The sequence below is a fragment of the Octodon degus genome, unplaced genomic scaffold, assembly GCF_000260255.1.
Source record: "Octodon degus isolate 3935 unplaced genomic scaffold, OctDeg1.0 scaffold00065, whole genome shotgun sequence".
In the NCBI taxonomy this organism is placed as follows: Eukaryota; Metazoa; Chordata; class Mammalia; order Rodentia; family Octodontidae; genus Octodon; species Octodon degus.
The window spans coordinates 10984463-11008876 of NW_004524641.1; the positions used below are offsets into that span (position 1 = coordinate 10984463).

A 24414-nucleotide genomic window follows, 5' to 3' on the forward strand; every position below is an offset into this window, starting at 1 on the left:
GGTTAGTAAATAATAAGGGTGACCTGTTGTTTTGGAGAGAGAATAGTGACAGATTTGGGAAGTAGAAGTGCTCACTTGTATGTTTTTTTTTTTTTATTTTTATTTTTTTTTTTTTTCATTTATTTGTTTGGTACAGGGTCTTACTATGCAGCTCAGACTCCTAGTGATCCTCCTGTTTTAAGCCTCCCCAGCACTGGGATTATAGGTGTGCACCACACCCGGACTCTGCAGGTTCATTGCGCCCCTGGGAGCTGGGCTGGTGCAGCATGTAGGACCAGGGATCAAACCCTGGTCCGTGTGCCTGCCAGAACAGGTGCTTTGTCCACTGAGCTATCTCAGTGGCTCCATTGTTTTTTTCTCAAAGTTCTAAGACTTTTAACCTTGTATGTATTTATCTGTGTACATTTTGTTTTGTTTTACTAACCAGAATTGAACTCATACCTCACACTTGAGAGATAGGCATTGTGCTGCTAAGCTATATGCCTGGCTCTCCTATGTACATTTTTTAATTTTTTACTTAAATTTTATTGAGAAATATGAATGAGACATTTTCAAAGCTGATAGGACATATTTTCAATATTTCTGTAGACTGAGTTTGAAGTTGTGATTGGAGGAGATACAACTTAGAAGTTAAGGATGTCCATGTTGCTCACAACAACTACAGCACAGGTCTTAGGCAGATAAGATTCCCAACTCTCTCAATAACTATTTTCTTATCTGTATATGCAGATAGTTATTTGTGGGGCTTTTTTTTTTTTTTTTTTTTTTTAGTATTCTGGAGGCTATAAAACATGTCCCAGTGACCAATTGGTTGCTTTTGTAGATAACACCTGTTCCCCTTGGGCATTCACCTGTGGCCATGGAGGAGAGTGTATTCCTAGTCATTGGCGCTGTGACAGACACAGTGATTGTGTGGATGGCAGTGATGAGCAAAACTGTCCCACTCAGGCACCTACCTCTTGCCCTGTGTCCTACTTCACCTGTGACAATAACCGCTGTATCCCGAGAGACTGGCTCTGTGACACAGACAATGACTGTCGCGATGGATCTGATGAAAAGAACTGCAGTAAGTATTGAAATGATTTCTCTCAGTTGGTTGGCCTAGTAAATAAATTAGAATAACCAGTAGGATCTGTACTCTTCCCTCTGAGATTCACAGTTTTCTTTGTGTCCTAAGTCTCCTTATTAACGGGCTCTAAACACAAAGATGGGTGGTTGCCTATGTAAAACTTAGAATCCCATAAACTGCATATTATGGAACTAAAAGGCACCAGAACAAAGAAGGGCAGAAAATTTCAATTCTTACTGGTTCTTATCTTGCCAGTTCTCATGTCTGTAGGCCCTAAAGTTTAGGCTGTTGTTTATTTGCCCATCTGAAATAATAATTTAAGGTGGAGCAAAGTTCTATGGACTAAATCCGAGTGCTGATTGCATGACCTGGCAAGTCACTTCCTCTTGGGCTTTCCGCATCCCTCTAGTTTTTGTGTTCTACAAGGCTCTATTTTATATAACTTCATGTTTTGGTTGGTGTAGCCAGAACATCTGACTGTGACCTAACAGCAAGGTAGGACCCTGGCTTTTAGATCTGGGGTATTATGGCTTTGGCTTAAACCTAGTCTTGGTCTGTCTGTACCCTGGGTCCTGGCATGTGAGTTAGCTGACCATGCTGCCTGGGTGGGCTCCTGGCTTAGCTTCAGCCTAGAGTCACAGATTCAGTAGTGTTTGTGAGTTGTAGTGCCAGCCCAAGCATGCAGTGCTCGCTTGCTGAATGCCTTCAATTTTTCCAGGTGTAATCACAGTTCTCAGTCTACCCTGTAATCTTCTGTTTTTGATTCCAAAACCTGTCCTAGCTTGGAGTTTATTACTGATCTAACTCTGACCTTGTGGCTGATTTGAAAGAATTTTGAACACATATACCATATAACTACTTGGTGATTTCAGTTTGGCTGTGGTATACAATGAGCAGGAAAGAAACTTACTTGGCTCTCTTTCTGGATTAGATGCTTCATCGACATGCCAACCCAGCCAGTTCCATTGCCCTGATCATCGATGTATTGACCCATCCTATGTCTGTGATGGAGACAAGGACTGTGCTGATGGATCTGACGAGGCTGGGTGTAGTAAGTGGATTTGCTATTTATTTTCTCGATGTTTACACAAAAATCACAGGTTTAGTCATTTTGTCCCTGAGCTCATTTCTTATGCTTTTCTCTTTTCATCCTTAGCATATAACTGCACTGCTTCTCAATTCAAATGTGCTAACGGGAATCAGTGTATCAGTAACAGATACCGCTGCGATGGTGTGTATGACTGCAGTGACAACTCCGATGAGGCAGGCTGTTGTGAGTACCGCATCATGTACCTCACGCATTTCAGGCCAAGGGATCCCTTCCCCTTCGCTAGGATTGGTATTACTGTACATTTACATTTCCACAAACTCAGACAAACTGTGGGAAAGAACTCTTATATTACAAATTATTCTTATAAAAATGAAGAGTTGATGTACAATCCAATTGCCTAGGTGCTATCAAGTAATGATTTCTAATTAGCTAATTATGTGGTTCATCATTTTTTAGAAGTTTTGCTCTTAATTTTAACTTGTTCAAGGTTATCCCTATGTAGTGGTTTGTGAACTTTCGAGGCTTTGCTGTAATTGATGATATTGTAATGATTGCTTTTAAGTCACATTATGCCTCAATCAGGAAGTCAAATAATGGGCAAAAATGATGTTGGCTCTATTGTTTGAATAATTGCAGAGTAGGCTTTGTCCTTAGGATGTGGTAAGGGACATTACGGAAGACAAGAGATGATCAAAGTAAGGTAGCTAGTCTCCAGAGTCTTAAAAATGGTGCAGATAAAATTCTATGGAGGTTTCTTTGCGAAATGAAATTCCTTCTATTCAGATGATTCAAGAATTTATGCAACATAAATCTGATTGTCCCTTTAATAATCATAGCCAGTCGACACATAAATAACATCACTTAAAATTGTCAACTATCTGTGTTAATGGACTTTAGGCTTATTAAAAAATCATCAATAAATTGGTCCTTTGAACAATGAATTGCTCAGCAACTGGAAGTTCTTGTATCATGAATTTTCTTGTTTTGTGTAGAAAACAGGGTTCTGTGATCATCTATGACAGACTGGTAATTGCTGTTGAGACTTGTTGATTTACAAGTTCTTGGGCGGGCCAAATAGCTCAGCGGATTAAAGCCCCTGCAAGCAAGTGCAGGGGCCTGGGATTCAATCCCTGGGCCTGCTGTGCTGGCCCTGCCCCCGGTGCATGCTGAGCTGGCAATTGAGAGGGGCCTGGTGGTACGCACTTGTAATCCCAGCTCTTGGGAGGCTATAAACAGGCGGATCACTACAAGTCCAATCTAGTAGTGAGGCCCTGAATACCCTGTAGACCCTTCCCTAAAATACAGGAAAAAAAAAACCAAACAAGTTCTCTGGGAGGGGGATGAAGTTTGCCCCCATGAAATAGGGAAGATATTCTTATCCCTGAAGGAGATTTTTTGGCTGCCCAAAATACTGTGGAAAGTTTACAAAGAATGAAATATTTACTGTCACCTTTAGTTGCCTTAATATGTGATAGTTTTATTGGATATATTTTATTTGAGGGAAAATTATAACATCCAAACACATCAAGTTCAGTGTAGCTGTTTAAATTCCATTGAAATCTTACAGGTGATTTTTAATAGAGAAACAGGTAAATTCTAATGAATTTACAATAAAAATATACTAGACATTTAGGAATCAGAATATTCTTCTAACTTTAAAAGTTGTACATCCTGTATTCAGTTTGATGTGAGATCCACTAATTTGGTACATAAATATTTCTATGGATTTTGTTATGAGTGTACAGTACAGGAGAATACCTTCTATTATCTTAGTCTTTAAAATTAAATATTTTCCTTTTTTTTTTTTTTTTTTTGCTTTTCTCTCAGGGTTTTACTATGCAGTTCTGCAGTTCATGCTGGCCTTGAGCTCTCTTTGTAGCCTAAAATTAATTTTGGAATAGTCATTGCTAGAAACCTACTACCGATCCAAAATGATTTCCTATAAGCTATAGAAGAGATTGTGCATTGGTCCACAAACTCATTTTCCCCACAACTTTCTCTAGTGACCAGGCCTCCTGGGATGTGCCACACAGATGAATTTCAGTGCCAAGGAGATGGAACCTGCATCCCAAGCACCTGGGAGTGTGATGGGCACCCAGACTGTGTCCACGGGTCTGACGAGCACCATGGCTGTGCTCCCAAGACCTGTCACCCATCTAATTTCCGCTGTGACAATGGAAACTGCATCTACAAAGATTGGGTCTGTGATGGGGACAATGACTGCAGGGACATGAGTGATGAGAAGGACTGCCCTACTCAGCCCTTTCACTGCTCCTCTTGGCAGTGGCAGTGCCCCGGCTATGCCATCTGTGTGAACCTGAGTGCAGTGTGTGATGGTATCTCTGACTGCCCCAATGGGACAGATGAGTCCCCACTTTGCAGTAAGTTTCCTGACCACATATACTGGCCTTACATCCATTCTGAGTGATAGGCCCCTGTGCCTCCCCATTGTCACTGTCCCCTTGCAGCTTTTTAGGAAGAGACTTTAGTTCCTCGGTGACTTCAAATCTCTGTAGGAGTAACTATAATTGAACTCAAAGAAATCAGCACTGGACAATACTTCTCATTAAATCTTTGCACTTGGCTATGTGTTTCTCCTTCTTTTTATGTTATTATTTAGAAGAATGAGATTATGCAAGTCTGTCAGCTTGAAGTTTGGTCACACTGGTAATGCCTCAAGAATTTTCCAACTGTAATGTTTTCTAATTTCAATCAGATCTTGCCACAGATCAAATGAAGTCTGGGGATTTGTGTTTTCTGTGATTAAAATGCTATGATTGGCATGTAATCCTAATTACTGTCCTTTCTTTCTTTCCTCTTTAATCAATGCTCATTCTCAGATGAACTGCAGCCAGGTATGACTGTGAAGTATTTTAGATTCTTACGATTTTATATATGTTGTCTTTGAAAATGTGATTATTATTATTATTTTGACTTCCCTTCTTAGTGCATGTTCAATGTTGTGACTCACATAAGTTAGAATACTAATGGGAACAGTGGGTATTTGCATCTCTGGGCATGTGAACTGTCTTTGGGTGACTGCAGTCTTTGGCATTTTGGCTCTGAGAGTACGGAGTGTTGGTATGTTAGGACATTTCTGGCCTTAATGTTCTGCTTACCTTTACCCTTCCATTCATTCGCTTTCCTAGATCATCTAGCCTTTTCTCTTAAATGTTAATTCTTACCTTTCATTTCTGTATAGATAGATGAATTTCAGAGGAAGCAAAGAGAAGCAAGTTAGATTTCTTTGCATCCTTTGCAAATAACAATTTTGTTTCTTGATGTCAATAGTATTTCCCCAAGAGTTTTTCTTATTGTGGTAAATGGAATTAAGGTAAAGAAGGTGGTCCAAATCCAGTGGGTCGTAAGTCTTCAGGCAAATCAGAGCAGACCCTGAGCAGTCTGTGGAGAGCTTCGTAGTGAATTTTACTATTAAACTCTTACCAGGGCATCTCAGCAAGGTGGCACAGGATTACATGAAAAGTTTTACATCAGGGTGCATCAATGTTCCTGACCTTTTGTCTTTGTGATTCTTTTTCTTTACCTTAGATGAGGACAACTGCTCACATTTCAATGGTGGTTGTACTCACCAGTGTATTCAAGGGCCTTTTGGGGCTACATGCACATGTCCTTCAGGATACCAACTTGCCAATGATAGTAAGACCTGTGAAGACATTAATGAATGTGATACTCCAGGATTTTGTAGCCAGCTCTGCTACAATCAGAGAGGTTCTTTCCGGTGCACTTGTGAGAATGGCTACAGATTAGAAGGTGATGGGAAGACTTGCAAAGCTACAGGTAATTATTGAGCTTCAAAGTGAGCCACTTCCAGCCAATTTAACTGTACTCCTGAGTTTATGATTAAATGTTGTGCATGGGAATTTGACAGTGTTGAGTAGGATGCATAACAACTTGAATCTTGTTTCTGTTAACCTCAAAGGTCTTAATCTACATTGAAAACTAGAGGCTAAAACATATCCAGATTTTAAAAAAATATTTTAAATAATATTAAATCTGTTTTAAATGATTTATAGATTATATTTAAATATCTATGCATAATGCTTAGTGAATTTGATTCAACTAATATTGAGTTTCTACTGTAATGAAAGTAACTATACCTGTATTAGAATATTGATTCAGCTAATTTCAAAGTCACCAAAAAATGGAGGATGAAACAAGATTTCCAAGTAGAAGTCTGAATGGTAAGCAGTTTAGGGACAGAGGAGATCTGTTATCTTCTTCACATGGCTTCCATCTCAGATCCAATGCTATTACTCCAGTTTGTGATATCTCTAAAGTAGGAAAGAGAAAGAAAAAGTAGAGAGCCAGCCTCTTCCCTTGAAGGATGTGACCTGGATGTGGATACATCATTTCTACTCAGATCCTATTGGCCAGGACCTAGTCACATGGTTACCACAAGCTGCAATGGAGGCAGAGACCTGGCTTGAGCTGTGTGGCCATGTGGTCAACTGAAACTTGGCATGCCTTCTGACTGCAAAGACAGGAGAGGGGATGTTGGCAGACACTTAGAATTTTCTGCTGTAGCTTAATGCCTCAGGGAAAACAAAAATGTTTGAGATATAATTCTTGCTGTGAAAAGCCCACACTTAAGGTAGATAAGCAAAATATAAAAATAAACACAGTTCAGGAATAATATAAATTTACTCCAAATGCATAGACATTTGTTGAAGTCTAATTCAAATAAGAAAAATATTTCAGAGTCTACCTGTAATAGTTATGAGAATCAGCTATTAAGGTTAAGAATGGAGCAATTAAAATAATTCTTAGCCCCACCCCTATTATGTTTTGTAACCTTCCTTCAGTTATCAAAAGTATTGTATCAGATGTTTAAAAGACCCTCTATTTTTCTTCCTAGAATCACTGATATTGTGCCTTTTTTCCCCTCGGACAGCATCTGAAAGCGTGCTATTGCTTGTGGCAAGCCAGAACAAAATTATTGCTGACAATATCACCTCTCATGTCCACAATATCTTCTCACCGGTCCAGAACGGCTCTCACATTGTGGCTCTTGATTTTGATTCAGTCAGTGATCGTATCTTTTGGTCAGACTCGAGTCAGGGTAAAACTTGGAGTGCATTTCCAAATGGGACAGATAGGAGAATAGTAAGTACCTTTCTGCAGACTTTGGGGTTGTCCAGTTCTGACTGTGGGTCTATTTAGTGTTACTCACTAAGAGACATGGCCCACCTCCCTCACTCTGGGAAGCTCTCCTGGTCCCTTCTAGATAAAGCAAACCATCATCAGGCGGCCTAAATGTTCACAGTTATTAACGTGTGTTTTTATAGGAATGTGTTCTCTGAAAGCCTGTCCATGAATGAGAGCAGATGAAATTGCAGGAGAATCTGGGTTGCTGTTATTAGTTTAATTTAGTTACATTTCTTGATTCATTTTCTAGACTGACTGACTGCCTTCCTTCCTTCCTTCTTTCTTTCCTTCTTCCTTCCTTCCCTCCCTCCCTCTCTTCCTCCTTCCCTCCCTCCCTCCTTCCCTCTCACCTCCCTCCGTCCCTTCCATTCCTCCCTCCCTTCTTGTCTGTCTGTCTGTCTGTCTGTCTGTCTTTGTCTTCCATGTCTTTTTGAGACAGGGTTTTGCAGTGTAATTCATTCTGGCTGTGAACTCACAGTGTAGTTCAGGCTGTCCTTGAACTCCCAATGATCTTCCAGCCTCAGCCTCCCAAGTGCTGAGATTACAGGCTTGTGCCGCTACATCTGGCAAATTTCAGTTTGTTAACCCCTGGTAGTTACATTTCTTCTGCTCCTTAGAACCTTGTTTTGTAATTGTACCCAAAAAAGATATTACTTCTGGTGTATGAACATTATGAAGTTTCATAAGGTTGCAGATTAGTGAATGTGTTTAACTCTTGTGTAGATGCAAAAACTTTTCAAATCAAAATGAAGTAATCTACTAATTCAAATAATAGGATTCTCTTAGAGTAGTCAATGTTGTGAAATCTTGTATATTTTTTCCCAGAATACCCTACTGTTGATTTACATGTTAGCTTCATAGGAAGACCAGCTTTGTTAACTCCAGTAAACTATCATAGGACAAATTTGATGCTTTATGTTAGATTTTTATAGTTTCCACAACTGGATTTACATATTCTCTCTACTCCCTACCCTTAACTCACTTCTGTCTATAGGTGCATGAAAGTGGTGTTTCCATGACAGAAGCTATTGCAGTAGACTGGATAGGACGGAATCTTTACTGGACAGACTATGCTCTGGAAACAATTGAAGTCTCTAAAATTGATGGGAGCCACAGAATGGTGTTGATTAGCAAAAACGTAACAAATCCACGGGGACTAGCACTGGATCCCAGAATGAAGTAAGGCTTTTTTAAAATTAACTTTTGAAAGGACACGCATAGTGATGGGAAAACACCACGGGTAGCAGAGAAGGTATGCATATCACAAAACTCAGTGACCCTGTTGACATATGGTAGGCATCTGCCTGGCTGTAGATGACCTCCTTTTATGTAAGTAATCTTCTTCACAGACTATGCAAGAGCACATTGATTTATTGCGTCGGTGATACAAATGCGAAATGATTATTGTATGATGATGTGAATTAATGCGTGCAGTAATATTCTGTAGTCATCCATGGGCCATGTAGCTGTGACTTAGCTATCACATGATTACACAGCCAAAAGCATCAGTTTTTTTTTTGTTTGTTTGTTTTTGTTTTTGTTTTTTGCGGGGATCTTCAGTTTTGTGTTGTTTATTGGAGTTCCCTTTTGAATTGTATAAGGAGGAATGTCTTGTGCCTGCTGGTCATAAAAACATTCTCCTAAGTGTTTAGAAACCATAAAGGACTTCTTTTTTTGAAGTTAAGAGTGTACAACTTACATTCTTTTCTTTCTTTATTTATTTATTTATTTGTGTGTGTGTATGTGTGTGTGTGTGGCCAGCTCAGCCCACCAGGGGTTGGGGCTGGCTGGCATGTGGTGCTGGGGGATTGAACCGCGGTCCTTGTGCTTTGCCAAGCTTGTTCTAAGTAGGTGCTTTAGACCACTGAGCCATCTCACCAGCCCCCATTCTTTTCTATAGAATGATGAATTAGACAATTTATGTTCACCATAATGCCAGGTTCCTAAATATTATAAATTATTGCACACTTTATGTTCAATTGCTGAAGAGGAATATATTGACTCTTATCTGAAACATGATGAAGTAGACAAAGATGGATGGACTTTTCTAGATCAACTATTTATGGATTATACACAGACATGAATTGGAATTAAACATTTCAGTGTCATAGTGTATTTCATGTTTTATGAACAATGAAACACCCAGATGGCTTGTGATTACATTATGATTACAGTTTCTTACTTTGCAGCATTCGGAGGAAATACAAGCTGTGTGCATGTACTATATTGTGAACTGGAAATGATTTATTTCAAGCAGAGCATGTATAGGATGTTGTGTTATCGCAAATGACAGTTATTTTTCATGTTGATCTCCAGTTGGTAACCATTTTCCTTTTGCAGTGAGCACGTGCTGTTCTGGTCTGACTGGGGCCGTCACCCTCGCATTGAGCGAGCCAGCATGGACGGAACCTTGCGTACTGTCATCGTGCAGGAAAAAGTCTACTGGCCGTGCGGCTTGACTATTGACTACCCCAACAAGCTCATCTATTTCATGGATTCGTATTTTGATTACTTAGACTTTTGTGATTATAATGGACAACATCGGAGGCAGGTGATAGCTGGTAATTTGGTAAGTTTAGAAAGGCAAACCAATTAAAGCTACATTAGTGGATAGGTAGAAAAGAGAATATTGAGAAAACTAAGAAAATGATATTTGTGCCATATGTAGTATCAGGTTAGTGCAGAAAATATCAACAGTGGGAAGCAATACATCTATTAGTAACAGAACAATGAATATTTTTTATCCTAGTTCATGATCAGTTTGTGCCATGTCTGGGGTTGGTTAATAGCTCATACGACTTCATTGATCTGCAGATGCTAATCTACTTTTGGATCTTTAAAACCATGTTTAGCCAATGTTAATAATGTATTAAATTTATGTTTAGCCAAAAATAACCTAACTTTGTTTATATTTCTTGATTAAATCTTACCATTTTAGATATTTAATATTCTTTATCTTTTTAAAAAAATTTAAAAAAATTTATTTATTTATTTATTTATTTATGTGTGTGTATGTGTGTGGCCAGCTCAGCCCACCAGGGGGTGGGGCTGGCTGGCATGTGGTGCTGGGGGATTGAACCGCGGTCCCTGTGCTTTGCTAAGCTTGTTCTAAGTAGGTGCTTTAGACCGCAGTCCCTGTGCTTTGCTATGCTTGTTCTAAGTAGGTACTTTACACCACTGAGCCATCTCACCAGCCCCAATATTCTTTATCTTGTAGAATTATTTTTCCCAAGTTAGATATGCAAGTACAGTGTAGTTGTGCATGGCTGTGCTTGCAGGAGGATTTCAGTGAGTTTGAGGACAGCCTGGGCTACTACTTAAGCCAGTTCAAGGCCAGCCTGCATTACATAATGAGATCCTGTCTCAAAAAGACCAAAAAACAAAACAAAAAGCAACAAAACCAGAAAGTATGTATTTTACACAGGAGCTATTGCTGGTTTCCATTTAAGAGTCCCATTGTTTATAGGTCCTGGGACTTATCGCAGCTCTGGGGCCCCCGCCTTCAGGAAGTTCAAAGCTAAGCCGAGGGGTTTTGGGGAGGGGTAGTTAGCCTTGGGCAAGGGGTGGTAAGAGTGGGGGTCGGTGCTCTGCAGCAGGTACTGCAGGGCCTCCGACTCCATCCTCTGGTTTCCCACAACCTCTACTGGGTAAAGGATCCACATAGGTCCCCTTCCTTTCTGTGCGCCTGTTTTCTTTTCTTTTTTTTTTTTTTTTTTTTTTTTTTTTTTTTTCATTTTAAAATGGCTGACCAGTGTCATTCCCAGAGTAGACAAGTGCCTGTGAAAGTGTATTGAGTAGAACAGTGGGACTCACAATGAGTGGTATGGATTTGCTGGTCTGGTATACATTTACTTCATTGCATTTTATTGGATGCTGAAGGATGGCCCCTGGGCTTTCCTTCCCGGGTGAGCACTCATGCTCTGCTTCTGCCTCCCAGATCCTGCAGCACCCCTACGCCCTGACGCTTTTTGAAGAATCCGTCTTCTGGACAGACCGTTCCACTCGTCGGGTTATGGAGGCCAACAAATGGCATGGAAGGAACCAGTCTATTGTGATGTATAATGTCCGCCAGCCTCTTGGGATTGTTGCAGTTCATCCTGTGAAACAGCCATCTTGTAAGTGATGGTGCACATGTCCTTCCTGGGCTGAGCGCCGCGATCTCTCCTGGGAATGTTGAGCGTGCACAGTGTGGGCACTGCATCCTCCTTCCTCCCTGACTCAGCTCTGCATCCCCACCCCCGCCTTTTTTTTTCCCCCTCCTGGAACCAGGGATTAAACTCAGGCCCTTGGACTTGCCAGGCAAGCGCTTATTCCACTGAGCTATCTCCTCGGCCCCATTGCTTTTATTTCCTCAAACCTTGTTATAACTGATAGCAAGCACCTACCTATGGCATCTACCTTGTATTCACAAGGATTTCATTTTTCTCTGCGTCTCAGTTTCCTAAGCTGTAGACCAGATAGCACCTCAGGCCTAAAGCAGCATGTTATTAGGCTCATTTAATTTGTGTTGAGGGAGGGTGGTCCTAGGACTAGAACCCAGGAAGTACTGAGCCACACCTCCCTGCCATTTTTAAGTTTTTAAATTTTGAGGCAGGGTTTTCCCGAGTTGCCCTGGCCTAGCTCAAAATTGTGATCCTGTAGCAGGCATGTGCCAGTGCGCCTGGCAGGACCTCATTTAGGGTGGCACTGTCCTTGTAGGTGCACTGCTGTGGCCTCCCAGAGTCACACGCAGGCCCAGGGTGGGGGTGGGGCTAGTGACTTAAAACTTTGGCCTTGGTGGTGTTCTGTGTAGCAGAAGAGCAAAGCAAGTCACTTTGATCAGTCTTCACATACTGTCCTCTCAAAGCCCTCCAGCATTTCCTCTCACACTTGAGAATCAGTCCCTGCTTCTTTCCTGGCCTTTACCCTCTCTTGTGTCACCACCTCAGACTTCCAGAGCACCAGGCAGTGCTGGCTTTGAGCTGGGTGGCTCCTCACTCTGCTGGTGCACTGGCTCCCAGTGAGGGTTGTCCTTCCTGTCACTGAGGATTCTGCTCAAAATGTCACTTCCTCAAAGGCTCCTTGATGTAGCCCCACCTCATAATTTTTTTGCTATTTACCTTCACATTCTGAAACCACACACATGCACACCACACACACACACACACACACACACACACACACACACACACACAAGTTCATATCTCTTTTTGCTAGAATATGTGCTCTGCATTGTTTATAGACTCTCCAGTGCTTAGACTGGTGTTCCGTATCTAGTGAATGCTGAAGATTTTTGGAGTGAATGGATTAATAATTTAACATGGAATACGTAACAGGAACACATAAGATCTAGGAAACATCCTGTGACACTTTTCAAGGAGCAGAGACACACAAAGATATTAACTGTAGGAAAAGAAAAGATGACTATACAAACATGGACAATGCTGGGTAAATGTCAAGGTCACACAGCAAATGCAGTCTGATTTCATTTAATGCAGAAAGGTCTTTTAGTCAGACAGGAATGTTATTTACCATCATATTTCTATTCTCAAGTTCCAAATTATGCCATGGCTGTTTTTTCATAATCTGATATATCTTGGATTAATGTACGACCTTGGGCCAGTCACCCCGCCCTGTTGTGTTTTAGGCAGAGGTGATTTAAGGTACCCATGTCACCAAGTCTGGGAGCCTCAGGGAGGTATCTGCACCTCATGTTCCACCAAGTGATCTCTGTTTGTTTTTTCCTGTAGCCCCGAACCCGTGTGCCTCTGCCCCCTGCAGCCACCTATGCCTGCTCTCCACCCAGGGGCCTCGGTATTATTCATGTGCTTGTCCATCGGGATGGGATCTCTCCCACGATTCCATGAACTGCGTGAGAGGTACAGTATGCCCGTGAAGTGTGCTCTGAAGAAGAGCCAGTCCTGGCTTGTGGGGGACATGTTCTTGTTTCCTTGAGTTGGACAGGGTTTTGCGCTGTGCTGTGTGGGACAGTTCAGTTGGGTACCTCAGTTGGAGCACAGCTTCCGTATTTGGAGCTAATATTACCTATGCATGTGATCTTTAGATCTTTAAACTCATTTTTCCTTGAGTCTTTGATAATAGGAAATTTCAAAATTTCAAATTCTGCACTTTGGTTTTCTTGATTTGTAATAGTAATTAATGTTCCAGTCTGGGTATTTTCCTCCAATTTCGGTACTTTTAATATTACCATCTGATACTTTAAAAAACTGAAAAACACAGACTGTCTGAGGGACTCCTTGGGCAATTTAATCTTCATCTCATCCTTGAAGTATTTTATGGAGTTGATTGAAGAGGGTGTGGAGGATTATTCCAAGTACTTTAGTGAGTATGAAAGACAAAGAGTTTTCTTCAGGTGTATGTACTAAACCTACAATAAATTAAAAAAAAAATCCTTCTTCATTTCTTAAATCTACAGTTAGCTTGTTTCTTTTGCCCATAAGATAACCTAAGTATATTTTGATATTGATAAAATTGCTGTGGACAAAATTATAGGGTAATGATAACCCATTCCTAAACTTACCAATAGTACAGTCTAAGTCTAGAGGGGAATCAAGTTTTCGAAAGGAAAATGCATGCTAAATCCGGGATATGTGTGGCAGTTGTAGACCATGCAGATGTAAGATTACTGCAAATTAAATTCCACCAGCACGCAGTATTGTGCAATGACAAGCTGGCGATGAAAGATTTTAATTATCAGTGATGCTTACCAAAGGGGTTGGCATTTGCCGTTTTTCTTCAGACTGATTATATACCTAATCCTTGTTGACACTGTTTAATTTAGGGTGTCCTCAGAGTCTTTCAGGAGAAGATTAATCTGGCTGTCGACATTTTAGACACAAAGTCTCCTTTCAGTTCACTGAGACGGTTCGCTGTGCGTTGGGCTTTGGTGTGGTTGCTGCTGGCTGCTGGTGACTGACAACTGTTAGTTCTAACTAGAATGTCTTGTTGTTTGAAAAATAATGTCACTCCTGGTTTTCCCACGGGTTAACTACACTGAGGGAGAACTTTCTAGTTTTTCCCAGTTGGTTCCTGAGCCCTAGTTGGGCAACTTGAGTAACAATAGATGCTCATTTACAAAGCAATGCACTATTTTTTCAAGAGGAAATTTGTAAAGCCTGTTAACATAAGTAGATGACATTTCTCTTGAGTTAATTGCTTAATCATTTGCAAAGTGATGTGTTCTGAGTTCTCTGAGTATCTTCAAAAGTGCCTATGTGACATTATGTGAAGATGTAGATATTGCCTAATATTAGTTCTATAAAACTATGCTTTAAAATATCTAGCAGAGCCATGTATGGTAGTACACCCCTATAATTCCAGTTCTCAGGAAGCTGAGGCAGGAGGATCTTCACAAGTTCAAGGCCAGCCTGAGCTATATAGTGAGACCCTGTCTCAAATTAAAAAAAAAAAAAAAACTAACAGAAAACATATATAATACACACACACACACACACACACACACACACAGATATACTAATAGTGGGTCCAGTTATTCAGGGGAATTATTTCTATTTTTTTCTATATTTAAATGGTAGCTTTCTGAAATTTAAAATTTTTATTTATAAGTTGTTCCTTATAATGTCAACCAAATAAATAAAGCTCAAGTCCAAATCCTTTACAATGTCTTCAAATCCAAAATAGGCTTCTGATTCAGTCTGAAGGGCTCTACAACTCTGTGTGAAGAAGGGAGCAATCGTTCTACACTAGTTGGGGCATGGTGACCGAAGGGCTCTTGTGTTTAGGGGGGTCATAAAGGCCGCCACTGAGTGATGTGACCTCCATTCCTTAACTGTGTAGTCTCTTCACGTCAGTGTTCTGCCAGCGTGTACCTTAACGGGATCGTGAAAAATACACGTGAAAAGGTGATCCTTTTTGGAATAAGACTAAGACATGGTGCCGGAGGACCGCTTTATGCCCTCCCTCATCAGAGTGAACTGTGAGGACCCGCACACCTGGTCTTCACCCCAGACCAAGATCCTTCAGAGTGAAGCCTCCAGCTAATTGGTGCCTATGTGCTTATTGCTGATGGGCTTTGGTGGCATGCTGCAGCCCTCAGCATACATTGAGGGAAAGACAAGCTTTAGAATACTCTTTTTGGGTCCTTCCCTGGTCCTGGGTTTTTCATCCATTTGCTCCTTAGGTGTGTGCTATCATGAAAAGCCCTTTTTTCTCCTTCCTATAGGGCGCTTTTCACATACCCATCCTTCTGCCTCCTACCCCTCACCTCACTGGTCACTTCTGGTGTCATCTTCTACCACTCTTGCTGTCAGTGGGTGCAACTGGGGCTGCGGTGAGCTGGGCTGTAACTCCCTCCACTTGGCAGGGCCATCAGATATGGGGCCAGGGGCTGGCGCACATCCCCAGGAGGAGGGGTAGACAGGGAAGAATGACAGCTACGTGGGATGTTGAGGATTTGGTGGAGGAGAAGGGCCAGGTGTTTTAGGGCTCTAAACAATGATTTGGTTAAGAGTTGTTCCAGTTAAATAGAAAGCTTATCTCTCCAAAAACAAACAAACAAACAAAAAAACAACCCACAAAATGCAGCAGGATCAGGCTTTGAATAATATTTTAATTTCTCCTATAGAATTGATAAATAGTTTTTGGGTTTTTTGTTTTTTTCCTGTCTTTTTGAGACCGGATCTTGCTATGCGGCTCATGATGGCCTTGAGCTCATTCTGTAGCCCAGGCTGGTCTCAAACTCACAACGATCTTCCTGCCTCAGCCTCCTGAGTGTGGAGATTACAGGCATGCATCTGGCATTGGCCTGCACTTTTGCAGAGGAGTGATGAAAATCATAGACTTTGGAGCCCAAGAGTCCTGGTGCATGATCTTAATTTTTTCCCTACTTTGCAATTGTTAACTCTATGCCAAACAGGATTACGAGGGCTCAGGAGGATGAATTAAATCAAGCAATATTTACCAGATGTGAATCAATCAGGTGGAGTTATTAGGGCAACAGCATTTGTTTACAGGCAGCCAGTGAGTTGGGCCGGGGAAGTAGCTTGCATGTGAGTGATATGGAACATGGAGAGCAAGGGCATGGGGGCTAACAGTCGGTCTCCTGTGGCGTAGCGCCCAGCTCTGGTGGCAGAGAGTCTGGCTGAAAGCAGCCTTGCGGGCTTGCTATGTGGGAGAGACCACCTGCTGTATTGGTGTGCTTTGGGAAATGGTGCAGTAGTAGCTACCCAGATGAAATTCAAGTTAAAGTTGTTCTAGATTACTGAATACTATATCTCAGTAATGAACATGGTAAGGATGAGGAAAAGTTTGAGATGTAAGAATAAGAAAAGAAGGGCCTAGGGAGATCTCTCAGTAGAATAAGCGTTTGCCTGGCAATCAAAGTTTCCTGAGTTCAAGCCCCAGTACTGAAAAAAAAAAAAAAAAAAAAGACCCTAGTGGGGCCAGGGAGAAGGCTCAGTAGAATAAGGGCTTCCCTGGCAATCGCAAGGGCCTGAGTTCAATCCCTGGTTCTGCCAAAATAATAAAATAAAATAAATAAAATAAAATGAAAAAAAGTGTCAAAATAATACTGTGAAAACATGTAGAGTCCCATATTATCGAACTAAAAATCATGTGGAGCTTGAGAGTTATGTGATGACTATTCATTTTTCACATTATTTCAATACTTCTATATCTTCTATGTGTGTCTTAACAGCACAAAGTTTATATGCGAAAATTTTGCTTGGAGAAGATTTTTAAATAGAATCCACTCTTGGATTTTGTTACTTTAGGCTCTTTTTTTGGATGGTGGCCTGGCTGCCAGGGTATAGATTAAATTATTTTTGGAAAAGGAAACTTTTATCTGTTAAGCAGGCTAAGTGAAGTAATACATTATGGGTATGTTGTAAGAATTTTTTTGGTCACACTGTTTATATATCTACTTAGGCATCAATGTCTCTTTTTTAATTTTTATTTTTATTTGGTGCAGGGTCTCACTACATAGCTCGAATTCATAGTGATCCTCCTATTTCAGCCTCCTCAGCAATGGGATTACTGGCATGTGCCACCATGCCTGGTTTCTGCGGCTGCCATGTGTGCCCAAGGTTCTGGAAGGGGACATTCGAACCTGGGTCCTTGTGCTTGCCAGGCAAGCGCTTAGACTTCTGAGCTATCTTCCCAACCTCTGATGTGGTCATTCTTGACTCCAGTTACTTACTGAGCAACTGTTTTGCCAAGATCTTTATCAGTCTCTGGGGACACAGTAAAGAGCAAGTTTAGCACCATCACTGCCCTTTGCGGATTAGAATTTAGCAAGGAAGACAAACTGGACAAATAACTGATGAAATTATATTCTTGGATTTATTTACTATTGAATGTAATAAATAATAGGTAGCACTTTGTAGGGACTAATTTTCTGAACATGCTTGAAACCTGGAAGCTGCCATTCACTGAGAACAGCCTAAAAATTCTCTTGCATGTTTCTCACCCAAAGCCTTTTCTCTCTCCTCCCTGAGTTGTCCAATGTTAGTGAAGTTTGCCTAGGTCTAGAAATGAAGGAACTTTATAACTGCAAAGTTTATCAAATGCTGGTGGTTTTCAGTGTAAGGAATTAATAAATGTAAGTAAGGAATTTGCCTCTTCCTTGCAAAGATGCAGACAGCATTGCACGTGGAGCAGGTCTGTGACCCAGCAAGCGGCTGACCTCACAAAGCCGGTAGCTACCTGCCACAGGTGCTGTGCGCCGAAGGTATCGCTGCAGCAGCATTTTAGCGCATGCTGTGCTAATAGCCCACTGCCTTTCCCAACTCGACCTGTCTGGAAGTAGTGTGATATAATTTTGACCGATGCTGTGCTGTTTCCACAGGTGATCAGCCTTTCTTAATGACTGTAAGAATGCACGTAATTTTTGGCATCTCCCTTGATCCTGAGGTGAAAAGCAACGATGCTATGGTTCCCATAGCGGGCATACAGAATGGCTTTGATGTTGAATTTGACGAGGCGGAGCAGTTCATCTATTGGGTTGAGAACCCTGTAAGTGCTGAGTAACATTCATTGTACATAATGGTCTAGAAGAGGCTGCTGGACTGATGCCTTCTTACAGGTTGACTTCTACGGGCTGGCTCAGAGTGAAGTGGCCCAGAAACCAATTTATCACTAAGCTTGGATTTAGTGAGGAATGTAAATGCAAACTTGGTTTGGAATAAAGATTAAAAAGAAAAATCTTTATTAGAATAATAACAAAATTGTAAGCTATTGGCATTATTTGCTTATTCAGATTCTTGTTACATGCCTGCAGTTTGCCCTGCACTGAGCTGTCGGCTTCTAAGTCATGGGGGCCCGAACATCAGCTCAGTTGTTTAAGTGCCTGCTTAAAAAAGCAGTGAGGCTAAATTTGCACTGGTTCGAACCCAGATACTCCAGCCAAACCAAAAACGACCTCAGGGCATGTTCAGGCCTCCAAAAAAAAAAAAAAAAAAAAACCTGCTTCTAAGTCATAACACAGGCCAGGTGAAGTTTGTCCAGTTGTAGAAATGGGAGAACTTTACTTTATCGGGGAGCAGTGGTCCCAGCACTGGCCTCAGAGGAGCTTCAGCTGGGAGGAGATGCTAGGCTAATGGAAAACTGACAGTGACACAAGCTAGAATATAGTTCCCTGCAGGAGTTGCAGGAAAGCCTTCCACAGGCCTGTTGGGCCTCCATCCGAACCTTTGCAAGAGTGAGCACCCCTGAAGTCCCCTCCTGCAGGGGACACTTTCCCCACTCTTCCTGGAAGCAACCTGCAAGGATGGGGAGAAGGCAGAGCAGTGAGGAGGCCACAAGGAGAGATCTCTGGGTCTGAGGTCTGTCTCCCTTACGTACAATGTGCTCCTGGGCTCTGATCCATTGGTGTGACTTTTTTCTGTTGCCTCCGGAGCCTGTGGTTGTTAGCAAGCATCTCTGCACACAGCCGCAGAGCTATCCTGACTCAGCCTGTGCTCCTGTGATAGGTTAGCACATCAGAGTTTTGAAAAGATGCTGATATTGGCATTTTGCACAGCAAGTCTGAGCAGTGATGTTGCCCCTTTTCCTGCTTTCATCACGTGTGAGGTATGTGAAGGATATGCAGCCGCAGGCAGGCAGGGCTGCTGTGTGGATGTGCAGTTCTGCCTCAGACCACGCGCCTCCTGTCTGCCTTCCCAGGGTGAAATTCACAGGGTGAAGACAGATGGCACCAACAGGACCGTGTTCTCTCCTCTGTCCCAGCTGGGTCCATCTATGAGCCTGGCTTTCGACTGGATATCAAGGAACATGTATTACACCACGCCTGCAAGCCAGTCCATTGAGGTAATGGTGCCATAACCATGACACACACACTGCTTTCAGATGCACCTGAAATCTAGTCCAGGAAAAGTTCTCATGTTTTTTTGTTTGTTTGTTTTGGCTTCTTTTTTTAAAAAAATTATGTATTTGGTGCAGGGTTTCTACACAGCTTGGACTCTAGGGATCCTCCTATTTTCAGCCTCTGCAGTGCTGGGATTACAGAGGTACGCCACCATGCCCAGTCTCTTGTCACCAGCTCAGTGAGCCCCAGGAGCAGGGCTGGTGTGGCATGCGGGACTGGGATCAAACCCTGGTCCCTGTGCTTGCCAAAGCAGGTACTTAGTCTGCTGAGCTATCTCGCTGGCCCTTCTTCTATGGGTTTTGAAATTATTCTTAAATAAAGAGGCAAATGGGAAAGTAAATATATTAGTATTAACTATCACAGTCTCTGAAGCTGAGGAAAACAGTGTTAAAATGAATTACTGGGACTTTTATTGTCCTGTCTTGTTTCCCTCTTTCCATACTAACATGTTCCTAGGAGAGTATTAGATAATTTACAGCTGGGCTTGGTGGTGTACACCTATAATCCCAGCACTCAGGAGGCTGAGGCAGGAAGATGGCTGAGAGTCTGAAGCCAGCCTGGGTTACAAAGTGAATTCAAAGCCAGCCTGAACTGCAGAGTGAAACTCTGTCTCAAAAGTATTAGATAATTTGTTTTTTTAAAGTTTATTTATTTAGTGTGTGTGTGTGTGTGTGGGGGGGCCAGCTCAGCCCACCAGGGGGTGGGGCTGGCTGGCATGTGGTGCTGGGGGATTGAACCGCGGTCCCTGTGCTTTGCCAAGTTTGTTCCAAGTAGGTGCTTTAGACCACTGAGCCATCTCACCAGCCCCAAGTATTAGATAATTTGTAAAAGAATAAATGAAAAAATATTTAAGAAATTTGTCCAAAAAGGAAAGGTTATGGTAGGCAGGAAATTTTCACTATTTTTGTCATTTAATCTTCTTCAATACCACTTCAGTTCTCTTCCAGATTTATAGGCTTATTCTCTTCTGAGATGGAAGTGGTGACTTCAGTAGTTTTTCTAACAGTGAAATAGAAAGGAGAAATTTGATGCTAATTCCTTTTTTATTCCCCTTTTTGAGATGTGTTCTTTTTATCCTAATTCCCAGAAGAAATTCTAGATGGGATGAAGTAAGTGCAAGGTAACTTCACCAGTACTGGTTCTCCACTGCAGGGTTGTTCACTCATGGTAATTTTGGAAGCAGAACTTCCTTGGGTGGGGGGTGTTTTGAGAAGGACAGCTAGTAGAGCCCTGCATGGTGACAGTCCACTGTGGGGGTGGGCACTCCAGAAACAGGAGTTGGAGATAAGGAAGGTGCACCCAGCCTGGTGATAAATTGGAGCATGTTGGTGCCAGGAGCTCTTGCTGGAATAGTGCTTCATAGTTTTCCCTAGATGTCTTTTCATCTAATCCCCAAGAGCAGGTAGGTGCATAGCCATTCACCAGGAGAGAGAAATTCACAGTATATTGCAAACCAGGTTGAATCATTAGGTATGACCTGGGGCAACTTGGAGCATCATCTGGTTCATGCTGGTTATTTTTTTAATATAAGAAATTGAGTCCCACAGAAGTCAAGAAGTGGGCTTAAATGTTCAGCGTCAGTGCCCTGATTCTGGGGTGCTGATCTGTCTTTGAATTGTCATAACCTACAGCTTTCCCAGTCCAGACCTAATCCCCACTGTCAGAGGGAAAAGTTTTTTCCAATTACAATTAAAACTGTCATCCTCTCATCAAAACATAGACAGAATATACTGACTAAGATCCGTAGTGCTAAACTTGTGGCCTCCTAGATGCAACTCAGTGCAAAGCTATCTTACTCTCAAATGACAATTAATCTGCTCTCCTTCTGTTTCTTGGTCTTTTGCTTGGTGAATGGGGCTCTCCTCCTTTTTCAAAAGCAGGGAACAAGTCTTTCTCATCATTGAACAATGAAAGGGCTTCTGCTAAGAGTAACTGTGTGTGCAAGTGTGTTTTGGAAGGGCTCTTTGACCCCATACACCTGATGCTTGCAATTATGCCCAGTGTGGTGTTGTGCATGGGAAAGATAACAGAGCGTGGAGCCCAAGACCTGGCTTTTGAGTCCTTGCCCACTATGTTAATTCACTCAATGAGCACTGGTCAGTGTTTTCCATGGCTCAGGCCCTTGGCTGTGTATATTTGAGTGAGTGTAACATTTTAAGCAGTTCCTACATCTGCGAGACAAACACCTCTGTGCTACAGGGAATAAGTGTGTGTAGGGGGGCAAGGAAGTACTAGAGTGGGAGGCAGAGGTAAACACGAGGGGAGAGTAAGAAGCTTTCCGTGGGCCCTTCTTTACCCCCCCCCAACCCCCCGTGTCTTGAATGGTGGCATGTGCACAGTTCTGCCAAAAGAAGAAGCAAGGAAGAGGCACACCAGGCATAGGCAATGCCCTGAAGTGGAAATGCATTTTATGGCTTGGAATAGCACTGGTTTTCCTCCATGTATGGTAGCCTGACCTTGGACAAATGACCTGACTTCTTTGTGCCTCTGCTCCTTTGAGTGTGTGTGTGCGTGCGTGTGCGCGCATGTGCATGTGCACGTCTGACAGGTCAGTAGGAAGAGGACTGAGGGACGCTACCATGCAAAGGGGTTTCCCTTGATTTCCCCGGTGAGCTAGAATATCCACAAAAGACTTAGGAGAGTAAGGACCCTTTTAATGTTTTTATTGTTCTTTCTCTTAGGTAATAGAAATTTAAACAATTCTTCCAAGCAAATTTTGGATTAAGAAAATAGGAATTGTGTCTTCTTAATATTTTTCCATATAATACTGGAGCCTGGGTAGTTCACATTAACTCCACTTGAAATAGAAGAGAAGCTTGGGAACTTGCTTTCCACTAGGGGTAGCTGTGTGCTTTTTCCCCAAACAAAGTATTTTAGTTGAGCCTCGGTGCCTGCTGAACCACTGTGTGAGAGCTTGAGATAGTCCAGAAAATGAGGAGAGGAATTTAACTGTGGACCAAGGAGATCTTTAGAAGCAGGTAGAGCTTGTAACAGACAGAAGCAAAAAAATTTTTGACACAGGGTCTCACTGTGTAATTTATGCTGACCTTGAAGTCACTGTGGAGCTCAAGCTGGCCTTGAACTCATGGTAGCCCTCCCACCTCTGCCTCCTGAGTATTGGGAATACAGGCACATGCTACCATGTGTAGCACTAGAGGCAAAATGAAAAGAGAAAATTATCTTAGTCTAAGCAGGAATCAAAGAAAGGAGAAGGAGGGAACAAAGGGGAAGGAGAAAAAGCAGGGAGAAAGTTGTATGTGTGGTGTGTGCTGGGAGAGAGGAACAGACCTGGCACATAAATGATATATTTGCATTGAAAAAAATTTCATAGAAAAGCTTGAATGTAAATCAGACATTTTAAAATTTCTTATGAGTGTTTCTCTGATAGCCTCGGGTGCACACTCCCTTGGCTTCACCCCAGAACAGGATTACAGGTTGCCCCATGATCACTTTGTTGTTGCAGTACTGGGGCTTAAACTCAGGGCTTTCATACTAAGCTATATTACCCAGGCCTTTTTTTTTTTTTTTTTTTATTTTTTAATTATTTATTTATTTATTTGTGTGTGTGTGTGTGTGTGTGTGTGTGTGTGTGTGTGGCCAGCTCAGCCCACCAGGGGGCGGGCAGGCTGGCATGTGGTGCTGGGGGATTGAACCGCGGTCCCTGTGCTTTGCTTGGCTTAGCTTGTTCTAAGTAGGTGCTTTAGACCACTGAGCCATCTCACCAGCCCCCCAGGCCTTTTAAACATGTTTTATTTCAAGGCAGGGTCATGCTGAGGCCCTTGTGATCCTCCTACTTCAGCCTCCCAGAGATCTGAGATGACAGGCATGTGATACCTGGCCTAATCCACATTTTTATTGTATCTTGTTAATATTGTGATTACAAATAATAACAACTAGAAATGGGTAAAATTAGGACAATCACTAACCACTCTAGGCCTCATTGTCATTGTTCATACTGTGCATAGAGAAATGTCCTCTACCCGCCGGAACTGTCTGTGAGGGTTAAGTGAGGGTGACTGCAGGTATGGTGAATGCTCGAGTAAGAACTTTGATGACAGTAAAAATCACGTGACAGTGACACATTAATCCCTTTTCAAAATACTGAAAGTAACCTCTTTCTCTTTTAGCACGCTTCTCATTCTTGGCAGTGTATCTTTTACTCTAATAAGTAAAGTACATTTTAATGTTCTTTTTATTAATCCTTTTTGTGATAATGCTTGGTTTACTCCTAGTACATACAAATGGACCAATTTTCTTAAAAGGAGACATTTATTAAACACCATCTTGCCAGGTGCCGTGCTTAGTGTTTTGCTTGTATTATCCTTTAGTTCTGTGAGTTATCTGCAGGAAATATGCTCAAATCCACATTTACTGTCAGTGAAACTGAATTCAGATGTTCATACAGTCAGGGCAGGCTGGGCTGAGATTTGAACTGATGTTTTTAAGCTCAGCCTGTTAACTCTCAGCAGAGTGTGCTTAGCTCCAGGTGAAGTTGGATTGTTTTGCTCAACTAGGTTTCTGGTGAGAGGCTGCTGCATGGCATGGCCTGGGCGTGGCACAGAGAGCCATGGACTCTAATTTGTCTTCTGTGTTTTTTTCTTAGCCTTTTCTCTTTGCAGTTTCTCTAGGAAGTAGTTCTGTGTGTTTATCCCATTGACTCTTTCTTTTTATCCATTTAAGTTCTTTCTCCTGAAATTTTTAGTGAATTTAAAATAAAAGTTTTAGAGCTGGGGAGATAGCTCAGTAGGATAAGCGCTTGCCTGGCAAGTGCAGGGTCCTGAGTTCAATCCCCAGTACCGCAAAAAA

The 24414-nt window shown here is 42.0% G+C and overlaps 1 protein-coding gene across 1 annotated transcript in view; it reads left to right on the plus strand.

The window, feature by feature from the left end:
- The window catches only part of Lrp2 (LDL receptor related protein 2), a 207114-nt gene that overhangs the window by 91038 nt on the left and 91662 nt on the right, over window positions 1-24414 (plus strand). Inside the window, exons 22-33 of the mRNA XM_023719208.1 lie at window positions 824-1066; window positions 2001-2120; window positions 2226-2342; window positions 4124-4501; window positions 5670-5918; window positions 7033-7244; window positions 8281-8465; window positions 9627-9855; window positions 11224-11401; window positions 13016-13144; window positions 18091-18257; window positions 19407-19550. Of these exons, the coding sequence (XP_023574976.1) occupies window positions 824-1066; window positions 2001-2120; window positions 2226-2342; window positions 4124-4501; window positions 5670-5918; window positions 7033-7244; window positions 8281-8465; window positions 9627-9855; window positions 11224-11401; window positions 13016-13144; window positions 18091-18257; window positions 19407-19550 (2351 nt within the window). The remainder of the gene's footprint in view (window positions 1-823; window positions 1067-2000; window positions 2121-2225; window positions 2343-4123; window positions 4502-5669; window positions 5919-7032; window positions 7245-8280; window positions 8466-9626; window positions 9856-11223; window positions 11402-13015; window positions 13145-18090; window positions 18258-19406; window positions 19551-24414) is intronic.